The sequence below is a fragment of the Mustela lutreola genome, chromosome 6, assembly GCF_030435805.1.
Source record: "Mustela lutreola isolate mMusLut2 chromosome 6, mMusLut2.pri, whole genome shotgun sequence".
NCBI classification, from domain to species: domain Eukaryota; kingdom Metazoa; phylum Chordata; class Mammalia; order Carnivora; family Mustelidae; genus Mustela; species Mustela lutreola.
The window spans coordinates 93,117,237-93,134,069 of record NC_081295.1 but is presented as its reverse complement, the minus strand read 5'-3'; the positions used below and the strand labels follow the sequence as shown (position 1 = coordinate 93,134,069).

The following is a 16,833-nucleotide window of genomic DNA, read 5'->3' as shown; positions in this document are numbered from 1 at the left end:
GGGTCTTCATATGACCCAAATATGTGTTCAAATTTGATAAATAATTGACCTCTGAAAGGTCATACCAATGTACAGTCCCTAATCATATTGCATATTTACTCACAATTTTTTCATGAATCTTTACACATTTTTACCAATTAAATAAGTGAGAAATCTTCCATTGGTGCAATTTGTTTTGTAGCTAAGTGGTATGCTTTTTCATATATTTATTAGTCCCTGTGATCCTGCAAACTAACTGTTCATACCTTATACCTAGGAGTCAAGGCTCACTTTTGTGTTCTCACACACTGTGTTTTCCTACTTTCATTATGGCATCTATTGATAAACAGCTAAGAGTCATGGGCCGCAGAAAGAGGGAGGAGCAAGGGAGTCATTTTCCACAATCAAGAGATTAGAGCAAGCAATTATTAAAAAGCACTGCTTATATTATTTAGTATGTAAACCTTAAGAACTGGAGCAACGGGTTATATTTAGCAAAGCACAGTGATGGAACTAAAACAAAATCCTAATAAGTTATTTACCAAGCAAATGTGAATATGGACAGATAGATCTACACATAGACCACAGGCCTGACTGTGTACTGGGCACAAGGAAACATACATAAGAAACACCAGCCCTAGACAAACCATAAGTGACTCTTAATCTCACAAAACAAACTGAGGATTGCTGGGGGGAGGGGGGGTTGGGAGAAGAGGGGTAGGGTTATGGACATTGGGGAGGGTATGTGCTTTGGTGAGTGCTGTGAAGTGTGTAAACCTGGCGATTCACAGACCTGTACCCCTGGGGATAAAAATATATTATATGTTTATAAAAAAATTAAAAATTAAAAATTAAAAAAAAAAGAAAAGAAATACCAGCCCTGCTTTCAAAAAGCTAGATTGGTTGGAGTTGTAGGTATGTGAAGTGATGATCACAGTCCAAGAAGTGATTAATGGAGGGCTGAGATGTCTTCTGTTTTTGAAGGTCTTAGTTCTAGAAGACAACAGATTCATAAACAAATAATTTCAATGTAATAGCACAATGGTAGAGTTTTACATAGGATGTTATAGAAGTGTGAGGAGTTTTTGTTGTTTTTTGGGGGGTAAGGGGAAGAGGGATAGAGAGAGAATCTTAAGCTGGCTCCACACCCCGCACGGAGCCTGATGGCTCAATCTCACAACAATGGGGCCTCCTTTTTAAAGTGCTTAACTATGCTGTTGACTCATATCTACCTTATGATAACCCTGAGATCTTATTTGGTTATGTGGAGCATCTCTCACCCATAACCCTCTTTAGTCTCTGCAGGTTCTAACTGTTGTGGATATAAATCTCCAGTTGCAAACATTAAAAAACCCACCTCAAGGGGCACCTGAGTGGCTCAGTCAGTTAAACCTCTGCCTTCTGCTCCAGTCATAATCCCAGGCTCCTGGGATCAAATCCCACATCCTGACCCCTGCTCCATGGAAAGCCTGCTTCTCCCTCTCCCACTCCCCCTGCTTATGTCCCCTTTCTCACTGTATCTGTCAGATAAATAAATAAAATCTTTAAAATAAAAACCCAAAAAACAAAAAACCAAAAAACCCACCTCAAGACGGTTTGAGCCAAAAAGGGATTTTACTGACCATCAGGATAGGAAACTGACCTAGGGATATCAATTTTTAGGTACCAAGCGATCTAGTCACTCAAACAATAATCAGAACTTGGGCTTCCTTTCTCCATCTCTTAGCCCTTGTTTTCTCTCTACTGGCTTTACTTTCTGATTATGTTCTGTCTTAGAGGGGACAAGACAGAGCAGGCAGCCCTGGGACCATCCTGCAGTTTCTCTGCAAGCCCAGCAGAAGGAAAATTGTCCCTTAAGCACATTTCTGACAAAAGGCCCAAATCTGAGCAAAGGCTGATCTTTTTTTTTATCACATCATAGTGAGGATTCACAGTCTATCTTCTAAGAGTTACAAGGGACAGCCTTAACTAACTTTGCCACCTGGAGCCCATAAATCCAGTTTTAAAAACTGATTCTTTGCCAACTAGATTTTAAATGAGAATGTCACGAACTTGCACTAAGCAGCTTGCTTCACCAGTCTACTGGACGACGTGCCTTGTTTTTCATTTTAAAAATGGAACATAGGGTCCCAGTTGATCATGTGTCCATTTTGAACCAATCACTGTGCTCCCAGGGATTCTGTGTTCCCATTGGCCCATGCCAGTCACCTGCCCACCCCTGAAAGTCCGCTGGAACCCAATGGGCTGTGAATGGAGCAGGTGTAGATTCCCAGGGTAATATGCGGTCCTTTAACAAAAAGCAAATGGATTTTGGTTGTCAATCGTAACAGCTATTCGCTTTTGCTTTCAGAATTCTAATTTGCTTGGTCACTGATGTTTGCCCACTTCCTTCAACTCATTTTGTATTCTGCTCCCACCCATGGACAAGCTGACTCCCCCTCCCCAACATTCCTTATCTTTCTCCCCCCCTCACCCCCCGGACTGGGGGCCTCTGGAATACCATGCCTTTTTTTGAGTTACTAAGGGCTATCTCTGGTCAGTTGGCAAGATGGACCTGTTGTCCAAAAGAAAATTAGATGTGTGCATAAAAGTTATGTGGGTCAAAACGTTTTTTTGAATTTTGTTACACATGTGTTTATCTTGGATCCTGTCCAAGGCTTTAAAAAATATATTTGTGTAATAGTTGTATTTTAATGTGATCTTGCTGTGACTAAAGTATGAACTTTGCCATTAAGTGAGCCAATTACCAGAGCAGTAAATCCTGCCAAAAATTCATGGTGCTGCAATAGAACATGACCTCAGATCACTTTGCTCTGGCCTCTTGTCTCCCGTGGCTTTCCTTTCTCTAGGGGCTAGGTATTTGTTTCTTTTTCATGTGCCACATTTTTGTGCCTGCTTCTTTTTTCAGCTCTGTCTCTGGTGTCTCTGAGGTTAAGCAGAGTGAAGGAGGGTTCCAGAATCCCCAGTTCCACCTGTTCCTTATCCAAGACGAGTCATTCACTGATTCCAACTCAAGAAGCAATTTCTAAGTCTCTTTCATCATCCCAGCCTTCTCCAACTGCATTGTCCTTCTCACACACTGGAAAGCATGGGGGTTAATAAGACAGGCTTCTGCGGTGGAGAGACCTTGGGTTAGAATACCGGTTGTGTTGTTTATAATGATGCGTGTGATCTTGGGCAAGTTCCTAAACCTTCTTAAGTCTTTGCTTCCTCATTTGTGAAATGGAACTGATAGCACCTGTTGTGGGGGTTATAATAGAGATGAAGCAAGCTTAAGAATGATTTAGAGTCCCTGGCACATGGCGGACCCCTAGTAATGTTAACTTTTATATTATTTTACTTCAAAATTAGAATCTTTATACAAACCCCACACTCTAATATCCATTTCACTGATGTCAGCCTTTGAGTAAAATAAGGGCTGAATCCTTAGTCGTGGAGGACCCTGGGAATAAAAGAGCTGCCTGATACTTGTTAATTCATTCCAACAACAATTATTTTTCCAGCTGTACTTGGCAAACTGTTATTAACAGTTTGTTGACAAGTGGTTTTTTTTGTTTGTTGGTTTGTTTTTGTTTTTTGGTGGTGGTTGTTCACAAGTCTATAGCAGGGAACCATTATGTTCTGAAGGTCATATGGAAGACCCATGACACTGGATTCCTGCCCCCAAGGAGTTCTTGATCTTGTGGAAAAGACAGAAGGCAATCCATGAAGGCATAACACAGGAGCAAAGATTGCTCGTCAGCAGGAGGCAATAGGCACAGCCTGTTCTCGGAGGGTTCTAGAATGAGCATGAGCAGTCTGCCCCCAAAACACTGGTGGAGAGAATGAGTAATGAGTGAATCAGTGGGTGAGCGCCGGTTGTTGACAAGGACACTTGGCTTCAGTCCAGCGTGTTCCCAGTCCCCTCCCTGGGAGACTGTAGGCAGACTGCTGTAGGGACCAAGGTTAGTGGTCAAGTTCGGCATGGGTAAGGGCACATTCATTTATAAAGGAATAGATGGAACTAGCAACCCACCCTAACTCTCCTCACAGGCCCACCTGAGACTTCATGTGGGTGTAATTGCTCCACGACTCGCCCCCTTGTCTATACCCACCTGGTCCTCCCCCAGAGATACCGTGTAACTGGGGTTTCTGCAGCTGTCATCAAACCCAGATGGTCCCTTCAGCTTGAACCTTAAACCCTTGAGATGTTCCAGGAGATCCTTTGTAAAGAATGTCAGAAAGGCACAATCTGATTCTCATAAAAAGCCACCACCCTGGACAAAGTGAGTGGGTTCAACTAAATATCACTAGGCATATAAAAATTGGAGCTTGTAGCTGATGATGGGCTTATATTCTGGTACTGGGTGAGATATTTCTAAAAAAAAAGAAAAACGAAACAAAAACTCCCTACAAGGATCATCATTATTTCATAATAAATGTCCATTTATCATACACACACTCTCTCTCTTGGTCTAAATGTGCTTATTTTGTTGTTTTATTTTTTTATTTCAGTGAAGGCTTGTTTTACTTTATTGACTATAATTGGGAACACTAGGTCTCATGGAACAGAGACTTGTTTTATGTATCTGAAGTCCAGGGTAAGGTAAGATCTGATACTAAGGATCTGAAACAAAGAAGGTGTGGAAAGGGGATATACAAAAAAAAAAATAATAATAATAATCTAGCAGCTTTTCATTTTTTTTGAAGTGTTTAAGAATCTTGATCATTTGAAAAACTTATTTACAGAAAATTCTCATTTTGGTATAGCGTTCTGTATGTTTTAATCATGCAGAAACCTCTATAACCATCACCAAAAACAGGATACAGAATAGTTTGATCACCTGAAAAATTCCCTCATGTTACCCCTTTGTAGGTCCCCCTCTCCCCGCGGCCCCAACAGCTGGCAGCCACTGATGTGCTCTCTGTTGCTATAATTTTGCCTTTCTAGAATGTCATATAACTGGAACCATTCGGTATGCAATCTTTTATTTTTATGTGACTCAAATTTTATTTTATTTTATTTTTAATTTTTTATTAATTTTTATTATGTTATGTTAGTCCCCATACAGTACCTCATTAGTTTTTGATGTAGTGTCCCAAGATTTATTATTTGGGCATAACACCCAGTGCTCCATGCAATACGTGCCCTCCTTAATACCCATCACTGGGCTCACGCATCCCCCACCCCCTGCCCTCCAAAACCCTCAGTTTGTTTCTCAGAGTCCACAGTCTCTCATGGTTCGTCTCCCCCTCAGATTCCTCCCTGCCCCCTGCTTCATTTTTCCCTTCCTTCTCCTAATGTCCTCCATGCTATTCCTTATGCTTCACCAATGAAGCATTGAATGAACACTGGGGTTTGGTAAAGCATTCACCATGCTTCACCCAAAAACCATATTATGATTGACTGTCTCTGCTTGACTTCTTTCACTCAGCATAATCTCCTCCAGTCACTTAGTACAGTGCAGCTGAGATTGGTCCATTTTGTATGTGTTCATTCTTATTTATTGCTAAGTGCTCTATCGTTGTACGGATGTACCACAATTCTTTTCTTCCTTTAGCTACTGAGGGACATTTCGGTGGTTTCTTGTTTGCGTCAGTTTTGAATTATGCTGCTATGAACATTCATGGACAGGTTTTTGGGAGGACCTAAGTTTTCATTGCTCTAGGATACCACCCGGGAGGTGACAAGTGTTTCTTATGGGTAGCTTGTATTTGACTCTACATGGAATTACCAAATTGTTTCGTCAGAGTGCCGGATAGTTCCGCATTCTCACTGATAATGTATGGGAGGTAGTTCCCGCTGCTCTGCCTTCTTGCTACCCCATGGGATTATCGTGTGTGTATTATTTTCACCATTCTAATGGGTATATTGTATCATTTTATTTGTATTTTTCTACTCAATAATGATGTCGATCATCTTTTCATGTGCTGATTTATCATTGGTATGTCATCTATGGTAAAACGTTCAGATTCTTTTGGCTAATTTTTTATTGGGTTGTTTGTTTTCTTATTTTTGACATGTAAAAATTGTTTACAAACTCTGGATACACATTCTTTGTTTCCTCCTCCTCTTATTTCTGGAAGAGATTTATAAAATTGGTATTATTTCTTTCTTAAAGGTTTGGTTGAATTCATTAATGAAGACATCTGGGCTTGGAGGTTTTTTTGGCAGGGAGAAGATTTTCAACTATGAATTTAATTTCTTTAGTGTATATGGGACTTTTCTCCTCCTTCTTGAATGAGTTTTGTTAGTTTGTTTCTCTGAAGATTTGGTTCTATAGAAGTCTCCAATTTATGTGCAGAGAGTTGTCTATATCTTTCCTTTATTATCCTTTTATGACTCTGGTAGTGGTGTCCCATCTTTCATACCCATACTGATAATATATAGCTTCTCTCTTTCTCTTTTTGCAAATCTAGCTAGACATTTATTAGCTTTATCAATCCTTTACAAGAATTAGCTTTTGGTTTCATTGATTTTCTCTGTTGGTTTGTCTTGTTTCAGTTTCATTCCCCCCCCCCCCCATATTTATTTTTTTCCTCCTTGCTTTAGGTTTTGCTGGTTTCTTAAGGTACAAACCTAGATTTGAGACCTGAATTTCCTTCTAAACTGAATTATTTCAAACATAAATTTCTTTCAAGGGCTACTTTAGTTTCATCCCACAAATTTTGATACATTGTATGCTCATTTACATTCAGGTCAAAATGTTTTCTAATTATCCTTGAGACTTCTTTATTGACCAATGAATTTCTGAAAGTGAATTGCTTAATTTCCAAATACCTAGAGGTTTTCCAGAAACATTTTTTATTAATGTAATTGACTCTATTATGAGCAGAGTTTGACTCTTTGAAACATGTTTACTTTGTGACCCAGAATATGGTTCACTTTGGTGCATATTCCATATGTGGGTAAAAATAGTGTGTTTTCTGTTGTTATTTAGATGGGATACTCCATAAAAGTTCATTAGGCCAAACTGCTGATAGTATGGTTTAGATCTTCTATATTCGTGCTGATTTGTTGTTGTTGTTGTCGTCTATTTGTGCTATCAATTACTAAGAGAAAATTTTGTAGCCTCGAACTACAATTGTGATTTGACTCTTCCTACTCTGCGTTCTGTCAGCTTTGCTTCATATATTTGGTATGTATTTAGATGTATTTGGTACATATTTAGCTCTGGTATTAGGTACGTATTTAGAGTTGTCATATCTTTTTTTTTTTTTTTAGATTTTTTGTTAATTTATTTATTTGAGAAAGAGAAAGAGAGAGAGAGAGAGAGAGAGAGACAATGAATGAGTAGGGAGAAGGCTAGAGGAGGAAAATGTGCCATTTTACAATACATTTTGTGTTTGCTCTTTTTTTTCCCCATCAAACTTATTATATTATTTGAAGATTTCTTCCCATTACATTTTAATATATCTATTGGCTTTTCACTATATCTCTCTGTTTAACTTTTCTAGTTGTTGCTTTCAGGGTGGTTACAACACACATATCTAAATTTTATCAATCTTCTTAGAGTTCATAGTTGGCCACTTCAAGTGAAGTATAGAAACCTTACCATTATATAAATCAGTCTACATCTCATTGAAACCAAATATATTGAAAAGCCCACAAGACACGTTATAATTTTTTGCTTTCAACAATCATACAAAAGTATGGGTGGTACACAGACTCGCACATCATCCTTTCACTGGAGCCATGCCGATCTTCTCTGTATTTTTCCAACTTTAGTCTATGTGCAGACCCAGTGAGCACTGAAGGTGTTTTTGAAGTCCTTTGAAGGTAAATATTTACCCAACACTTGCACCAACTTCGTGAAACTATGATTATTAGAAGTACAGTCTATGACCAAGGATGTGTTTTTCTCGGGACAGAGCCATAATTGACTCTAACCAATAATAATTTGACATTAAAGGGTATAAAATAAAGACATGTTATCCTGAACTAAAGCAGAATGCAAATTCAAAAACTAGAAATATGCACAAAAATGTTTTATCACCAAAGCTGACTTTTTGTTTTGTTGTTTTGCAATATGAATGTTTATAATAGCAAAACTACCAGTTATCTGGAGGGATGTCTAAATGGAAGGTATTATCTATAAATTAAAAGAGAACTGGTCCATTTTCCAATAAGCAGTAGATATCTGGAGAAGATGAAAGAGAGGCTGGCTCTGCTAGATGTGGAATTAAGGAGAGTGGAGGTCATAACAGACACTGTTTAGATCATAGCCAAGAAAATGATCACACATGTAAAGCATCTTTCATCTAAAAATAAATAACCCTCAAAGGCATTTTATGCATATAATTTTATTTACCTCTGCCAGAGTTGCTATTGCAAATAGTGTCCAGAGTCCAGAGCAGGGAAGTGATGAGTCTATGGGGCACGCAGTGAAGGTATCAGTCTCCCTCTGTGCCCTTGCCTTCCCAGAGTATGCAGTCATTGGCTCAGAAGGTACAGCTGGGAAGGTGACTGTTTCTCTAAAGGCTTTGGTGATGTAAGCCGAAAACCAAGGAGGAGGAGAGGGCAATGAAACCTCCTCTAGACTGAGCCGTAGTGTACTGTGAGGGTTGCAAACTTGGACTTGTTGAGTGTTCAGCGAGAAGGAAGGACTTTATGGGGAAACAGCCTGCCATAAAGGGTGGTCGGGATACCACGCCATCTTCTCCATCTGTCAGATGTCCGACCAGTCAGGAAGGTTCAGTCAAAGTGCTTTCTGCTTGCCCTCTACCCACTCCAGCTGTGTTGAATGGTCTGCCTCCATGCTGACTGATAGAGCTCCTCCATCTGCCCAACTCATGTGATAAGCTTCGTCTTCCTTCCGTGTGACAGTTACCCGGAAATGGATCTTAATCTCCATTCAGACCAGGACAGTGTCTTTGTTTCTTCAAAGTGACTTACCCAGTGTGCGCTAAGTTGGAAAGAGGCAGTTAGTAGAGTAGTTGAAAGAACAGGCTCACTCTTTCTGTGTTCAAATCCACCATTTTCTAGCTGGATGTCCAGGGACAAGTTATTGAAATATTTTAAGCCTCTGTTTCCCCACCTTGAACACTGGGATAATAGCCTTATTTGTAAAGACTCAACAAGTAAAGGTGTACAGTGCTGAGCATTTTTGTCTGGTACATACTAAGAACTATTACCTGTTTTTATTATTAAGTGATTAAATTTTTTCTTACAAAGCTGTGAAATACATACATATCTGTGAGCAAGGCAAGCCAGAACACAAACAGGACAAGCAAAGAGAAGGCAGAGAAAACAAACCAAAACTGACCAGATTTCAGATGCCAAAGATTTAGTACCTATTTTTAAATGAAGTGAAAGGTAGAAATGCAAATTGGTACAACTGCTCTGGAAAACCGTCTAGCATTGTTGATTCAAGAAGAATATTCTCATACTCTATGACTTAAAAATTCCACTTATAAGTATATGCCCACAGAGAAGTGTCCTTGTATTACCCAAGGATGCTTGATAGAATGCTCTTAACAGCAGTATCTACAGTAGTGGTGAACTGGAAGCTATGCATATGTCCATCACCTGAAAAATGGATACATAAATGTGGCCATGAAAAGGGATGATTTACAACTACACACAACAGAATCAATGAATCTCACAAATGTCATGATGAGCAAAGGAAGCCAGACATCAAGGAGTATTTACAGCCTTTACTGTAAGATTCCAGGCAAAACTAACCTGCGTTGTTACAGGTCAGGATAATGGTTACAGGGATGGAGGGGGTGGTGTGGAAGGGCAGGAAAGGAAGAGAAGAGACAGGAAAAGCTTCCTAGCTAACATTTTATTTCTTTGTCTGGGGCTCCATGCGTGGCTTCAGTTCATTGAACTGAGCATTTACCTGCGTTTTCCTACATGTGTATCATACTTCACTGCAAAACAGGGAACAGAAGTAAGAATAGGAAAGCAAGGGAAGGAAAGAAAAGAACAGAGAAAGAAAGGGAGGGAAAAACAAGCCCAGAAGACGAGAAAGACACAGGTCCTGGGCTTTGGACGCATCTGGCCAGTTGGGCTCAGCCCTCTACCTCACACACCAGCCCTGCCCATCCCCACCCCGGTGCCCTACTCCATTTGCCCAGCACGTGGATGGCTTGTTTGGGGTGGGTGGGGGGAATCCTCTCCTTCTCTGTCCTCTCCCCAAGCTCCTCCCAACTCTGAGCATCCCTAAGTCAGGAAGGGGCTTTGGGGGGGGGGAACGCTGGTTTTGGAGTAACTGGGGAGTGAAGGGTGCTAAAGCATCATTAATGAAACCTAAGACTTAAAGCCATCTTTTCTCTCCTCTTTTCCTCTTCGCCTGGACTCCTTCTCCCTCCCCGTACCTTTCCCAGAAGGTCCCCCTGAATCGGTGGCAGGGGCAGTCCGACTGGGCCGCGCCTGGGGCGCTGCTGGGCTGGGGTGGTGGGGCGGAGCGGGGGCCAGAGCCAGGGCCAGGACAGGGGCCGCGCTGGCGGGGTGCCCCTCCCCCCCCCGCCCCGCCCTGGCTGACCCCGCCCCGCGGCCTCCGGCTATTTTGGGCGCGTTGGCGGCGACGCGGGGATCGCTGACTAGCGCGGATCCTGTGACACCTCCCTGCAGCCCGGCACTTGTTGCTCGGGGGACCTGCTGCCATCCCTGAATCCACCTTTCCCTCTTGCCCCCTGTCCCCTCTGGCTTCCCTCCTTTGCATGTGATCTCTCCGAACACTGATCTCTCAGACACTGCTGTTCCCGGCTTGGGAAATAGGTTTGAAAACAACAATAATAATAATAATAAGCGCCGCTCTCAAGAAGGGCCCCGCAGAGCAGGAGCGCAGAGGGCTGGCCCAGGCGCCGCAGAGGTGGCGCCTCCTCGGCCCGGGACGCTGGCCCCGGGCGCCGAAGGCATGACGGACTCGGCGACAGCTAACGGGGACGACAGGGACCCCGAGATCGAACTCTTCGTGAAGGTAGGTTGGCATCCAGGCGCTCGCTGCACCTGTCGCTCCAGCAGTCGGGCTCCTTGCGGCGCGGGCTCACGTGCCAGCGCAGACAGAGCTGGGACACTGGACTCTCCCCAGGGAGGACATCTCGGCCCTAGGGCTCCCTTGGGTGTCCTTCCTGCAAGCGGGACAGCCTCGCTTCGGGGCTCCGGGATGTCGGGGAGTCAGGCGCAATCCGGCAGGTGGCCGCCAGTCTTCTTGTTGACCCGCAGTTTGTCAAACCAGCTGCAGGGCCAGTGGATCAGTCCTGATCCCTGCCCGGTGCGATTTTGGCGAGTCTTGAAGGGTATCTTGAGGTATAAGGGGGTGGCAGACACATGGCTGGACCACTGAACCTTTCTTCTAAAATTGCAGGGCACAGGGAGGTAAGAGAGGGACGGGAAGAAAAGGAAACCTTACGGATATAATTCTCTCTGACAAAATAAAAATAACATCTCTTCAAAGGTCTTTTCTCTCTTCGGCTCAGAGCTACTTCAAAGAAAAGCAGAAGGAAACTAAGGTGTTTCTTGCTTTGTGACCTGCAAAGCAGAAAACAAACACTCCTTTCGCCCACATTATTACTATTGTCATAATCATGATTCCGCGGGGTAGTATCAGGAAATGCTAAGGGTTGGGCAGTGGGGGAAACCCAGGTGGACTTGGGGCGGAAGGGGATGGAGGAGCACAGGGAACAAACCAAGTTAAGTCGCCTTGCTCCCTGGGTGAAACAATCTTCCCTCAACACTGCTGCACTTCGTTTGCAACCCGTAGGAGGGAAAGGGATGGATGCCGGCGAGGCAGCGTTTCCCGGGTCCGCCCGGTGGTGTATTGTAAGAAAGAAACATTTGATCAGTCCTCGCTGTGGCCGACACACTGCAGAAGCTGGGAAACCTGAGGCGGCAGGAGAGTTGCCTCCTGGGCGGTGCAGAAAGCCTCGCCAGGACTTGGGGGAGGGGAGTCCCCTGGCTGCCTGAGCTCCAGGACTTTTCTCAAAGGGGAAAATAGCATTTCACTGCAGTTTTCCTGAAATGCCCAGGTAACTGAGAAGGGGGGAGTCCTCGATACCTTTTAGAGGTCTCCTGGGGTGCACTTAAAAGGCATATGTATTCCCTGGAGTGGGAAAGATGTTATTTGGGGGTAAATTACCCTGAATTCCAAGCTAATTAAACAGAAATTGTCACAAAAAAGTGTAAGACCTACAGAAACCTTGATAACCACCTTCTGGTTTTGGTATCTTTCGGTGCCTAAAAAAATAAACCCCTCAGGTTGTGACTTATGTTACACTTGTAAGTGGTCTGTCCCACTTGGCCCAGCCTACCACAAAGGTCTGTTACATTTTCTTCAGCCAGGTGTTACGTCCTTTGGTTTATTTTTCAAAATTATCCATAGAAATCACACTTGTCATTTAGTGACATTTGCTTTGCGAAGGCTATTTCTCTCCCCTCAAAGGTGGCCTTTGTCTCGTTTGGTTTTTGCGACCCTTCTAGGCAGGATTACCAGGTCCTTTGGCAGACCTGGGTGATGAAAGAGGTCATGTCCTCTTGCAAGTTTGGCAGCATTGGACCGAGGGCCAGAAATGGGGGCTCTGGACCGTGGTGTCCAGGTCTGTGGTCTAGGGAACCAGCAGGGAGAGCTTTAACAAAGCGATGAGTTTCCCTGCTCTCCTTGAAGAAAGCTATTCTAGGACTTTCTCAGATTTCCTGGGAGCAGGTAGTTTCATAGTGTCAAGTTCCTGAAAGCTATTTGAAACACAAATTGACTCTTTAGAGCCAAAGGAGCCCTTTGCCCCACTACTAGGCACTGAGACAGATTCTGCCTGTACCTTTGGAACCTCGTTGGCAGCTTTGAAGGTTTTCTCCATTTATATAAAAAGCTCACTGCATAGCCCCCAGGGCCCCTAAAAGAATCCTAAAATGCCCATGTTGTTGTTTTGTCTTAAAGGAAAGAGATCCATGGCCAGGCAGGCCTTCATGATTAACTCAAAAACTGGATTGACTGTGGGACAAAAAGCTGATAGGAAAGCTCTTGATTTTTTCCCCCCTCTTGTTTGACGTTCTGGGTTGCAGTTACCGTTTCCAGGGACTCACATAGGCCGAAAATGTTGTGAAGTAAAGATCCCACCCAGGTTATAAATGGTTTTATTTTAGGGAAACAAGGGCCTGATCTACAGAATCAGGTCCTCCCAAAGTTGGACATTTCTCTTAGCTGTGTGATTCCCATGAGAAAGGCCTTCCTGTTGAAGGCATCTGGGGCCTGAGGCATCTTCTGCTGAGCAGGGTGGGTTGGTTTCTAGGAAGCCTCTTGGCCGGGTGGGACCCTACCCAGAGTGGGATGTGTCATTTTCAACACCTCCTTCAGGGGACCTCCTCTCTACCCAGCTGGTATGCTGGGCATGTCGTTCAAAACCTGGGTCACTCAGGGAGTTTCAGGGATACACAATTCTATCCCACATCACCTGCTTATCAGCATCTGTTAACTACTATGACTACTACTGCTGGTGCTCTTGATAATAATAATAATAATAATAACAACAATAATAATAATAAATGGCAGCATTTTAGAATTTCTGAAACACATTCAAATACCTTACCTCGTTCCCTGTGTATTAGCCTTGGTTCACTTCTGCGAAAAATGAAGGAAACATATAAATGCAAGTCACAGGGAGTTCGTGAGAGCTCCTGCTGTCTGATGTTCAGTGAGCCACAGTCTGCCCCATGTCACAACCTGGGGAAGTAAGAAGGATGATTCTGCCCGTTCGACGGTTGAACAACACCTGTGCTCAGAAGTATGCTGTAAATAATGTTCAGATCCATTCCTCAAATGCTCCTGTTTGGACTCCGAATTTCTTCCTCTTTCTTTTCCAAAGACCCGTATGTCAGGCCTTATACCTTCTTTGGCTGAATTGGGAAGTTCATTGATACCTCACTAAACCATTCTACTGTCGTAGAACGCTGCCCGCTGTGCTCTGCCCTCCTTCCAGGGAATGCTAGTAGTGACATTTTTAGTTTCTTCATCACCAATGAGAAAGTCTTGAGTAACTCAGCTCTGATATAATATTTCAAAGAGGCTCCATGGATGGGACAGAGGCTTGGAGACACAGGACATGAGTTTGGGTCTTGTCCCCGCTTCTAATTAACTCATGACTGAACACATTACTTAAGTTCTATGAGCCTCAGTACCCTCCTCTTGAAAACAAGAGGATGGTTATATGGTTATAAATAACCACAATTATATGATGGCGATCATATATTTTATGGCTCAGACGACGACATTCAGTTTGAGAGTGAAAAGGGGTGTTATGAATAATTAGGCTGGGACAGCAGGTGTCACCAAGAATTGTTCCCAGGCAAATCAGGATGTGTGGCCACCCTGATTATGGGAATACTGTCTCCACGGACATGCTGTGAGGATTCCAGAGGAGGTGAAAGTACTTTGTAAATGAAAATTGGTATAAACACATATGAGTAAAATAACAATGTGAATTCCATGGCAGATAAAACCTTTCCTGATCTGCAGGCCCCTGATTTGCCCTAGGGAACAAAAGCCTGCCTCCTTCCTCACTTGCAAGGCTATTTCAAGAATAAATAAATGGGATCATGTACAGCTTGGACTTTGATTGTAAGGGGAAGACAACAGGTTCGACAGTTGACAGTGGCAGCCAATGTAGTTTATAGAAAGAAGAAAGAGCAAGGAAGTAAAAGCAAAACAGAAAGTGATTTGGAAAAACAAATACAGGATGTGCTGAGTAGGTTAGATCAACCGTTCATCTGTGTTGACTCCTGGACAGCCAGTCCCATCCTCGGACCCAAGAAGTAGAACACCACCAAAGTTGTTGCAAATATCTCTTGCTGCCAGGGGTGTGAATTTCAAGAGAAACCAGTGGTTCTCAACTTTGGCTACATATTTAGATTGTTTGGGGGAGGTTTAAGGTTTAAGAACTCCTGATGACTGCTACTTCTTGATCAATTACAGGAAAATCCCTTGGGGTGGTGGAAGGAGACCCAGAACCAGATTTCTTACCCCCACCCAGGTGACTCCAGGGTGCAGTTCGGGTAGAGAGCCACTGAGTCATGATCAGAGGCAAGTCTGACTGCAGGCAGTGTCTGCCATGGCTAAAATAGGTAGCCGTCCTAGAGGGAATTAGTGCCCAGAATTTCTAACAGCTTCAGGGCGTCATGATCAGGAGTGTTGTTGATACAGAGCTTGTACCCTATCTGTGCTCAGTTAACAGATGCTGACGGACTATGAAGCCCTATCCACAGGACTCCAGAACCATCCGTGCATGGGGTCGGTCTAGTTAAATAACCATCAATTCAGCTTGGGGAAAATAAAATGGAGTCCTGCTGATTGTTGGGTGGAAATGACTAGCTGTTTTATTTATTGAGTGATCTGGAAGGCTCTGACAGTGGTGCAGAGCACATGTCAAGTCGTGGTGACCCATTGTATAGTCATCTGACTTCCAGATCAAATCTTGTGGCATTCCCTCTCAGATCCCCACTGCCTGCTGGCTGCCTGGTTCCCTTGGACATCTCACCTAAATGTGGGAGCATTAGGTTTTGCTGTTCCCTTCAGTACATTAAGCAACTGTTTTTCTTTTTCACGAGTCCGGGTTTGGGTTGGGGTCAGGAACCAATACACAAGTTCACCCGTCGTGCCATGTCTGTGAGTGTGACTTTTCCTGCATGCCTCAGGTTTGGTGGCAGGGGCAGTGGGTTTACAGATGTTGAAGCCTACTGTTAGCGCGCTCAGCTCCTGCCTCCCTGCCCACAGTTCTTGCTTCCCCAGCTTGCCTTTCTCCAGCCAGGGCAAAGACTCCATCCATTTAGACCATCTGGCAAACACCTTCTCATCTGGATTCCTTTTCTGTTGCCACGTGCTGGGCCCCTTTTAGTGACAGCAGGAGGCATGGTGGGAGAGGGCCCACTTTAGGGAGCAGGCTGTGGGTTTCCAGCTGGGCGGGCTGGAACAGGCTGCCGTGGCTCTCTGCCAATTTTCTTACCAGAGCTGTGCTGATGATGGTGGGACACGTTTTGAGGTGTTGGTGTGAGCACTAGAATAAGTTAAGTATGAATCTGCGGCAAAAATGTAACTTCTTCTGTAGGCCCAGTATAGCCTCCTTAGGGAGATGCCAAGACCATGAACTGCACTTCCTTGGCGTGTCTGAGAAGTCACAGGCTCAAACCTGTCTGTGCCTGCCTTGTCACTGGGATAGGACTCAGACTCGTCTCCGAGCAGGAGCCCCGTGTGACCATCACTGGCTCTGACTGTGTGTGCGGAGCTGCTTCTCTGGGAGCTGGAGGCCCACAGAGGTCACTGACTGAATGATGTGGTTGGCCTGGCTGCAGGCGAGGTGCAGATCCCTGGCCAGTGGTTGGGCTCTGCAAGCTCCAGGGACGTTAATTTCTCCTGTGGGTTTTTTTCCTCTCTCCTCTCTCATCCCAGGGAGCCCTCACATAGCTTTGGGGGCAGGGCCAGGAGGCCTCAAACCACTGGGGGGCTACATTCGCCCTGACCTTGTTATTTCGGTGGCTTCCTTCCTTTTCCTGTCACTGGGCTCTGGGCCGGGCTTCACTGGAAGATGTCTATAACTCCAGCCCGTAGATGAGAAAGAAGGCTCTAGAGTCCACATCCTTTGATTTCAGGAGGACCCATTCCTCCCTGCAAACTTCTAGCTCTGCATAGCCACGGTATTGTCTTGCTGAGAGCATAACAGACTCTCAATAGCTGGTATTTTCAAAAACTGTCGTATGGGAGACATCCTCATTGGTCTTTGTCATCAGGGCTGGAGGACTAGAAATAGCAAAGGAGCAAAGTGGGTAAGCATGGCTTTCCAGAAGATGTGGGTCAGTGATAAGAAGGTTCTCTCTACCCAGGGCATCCTAGATCTGACTCTGCTTGCATTCTGAGGGAGCACTCCAAGTACTGGGCAATTTGT

The 16,833-nt window shown here is 44.0% G+C and overlaps 1 protein-coding gene and 1 non-coding gene across 3 annotated transcripts in view; one reads left to right on the top strand and one right to left on the bottom strand.

Annotated features, from left to right (window-relative positions):
* Positions 1-16,833, top strand: part of CLIC5 (chloride intracellular channel 5) — a 163,729-nt gene that overhangs the window by 46,637 nt on the left and 100,259 nt on the right. Inside the window, exon 1 of one of the 2 annotated variants that reach the window (XM_059178147.1) lies at positions 10,480-10,886. The exons of the other annotated variant lie outside the window; for it this stretch is intronic. Coding sequence (XP_059034130.1) covers positions 10,824-10,886 — 63 coding nt within the window. The 5' untranslated portion in view covers positions 10,480-10,823. Of the gene's footprint in view, positions 1-10,479; positions 10,887-16,833 lie in introns of those variants that run through there. 2 annotated transcript variants of the gene reach the window in all.
* On the bottom strand, positions 7,605-7,711 carry LOC131834961 (U6 spliceosomal RNA). Its single transcript, XR_009355051.1, has one exon. It is a non-coding gene; the product is annotated as a U6 spliceosomal RNA (small nuclear RNA).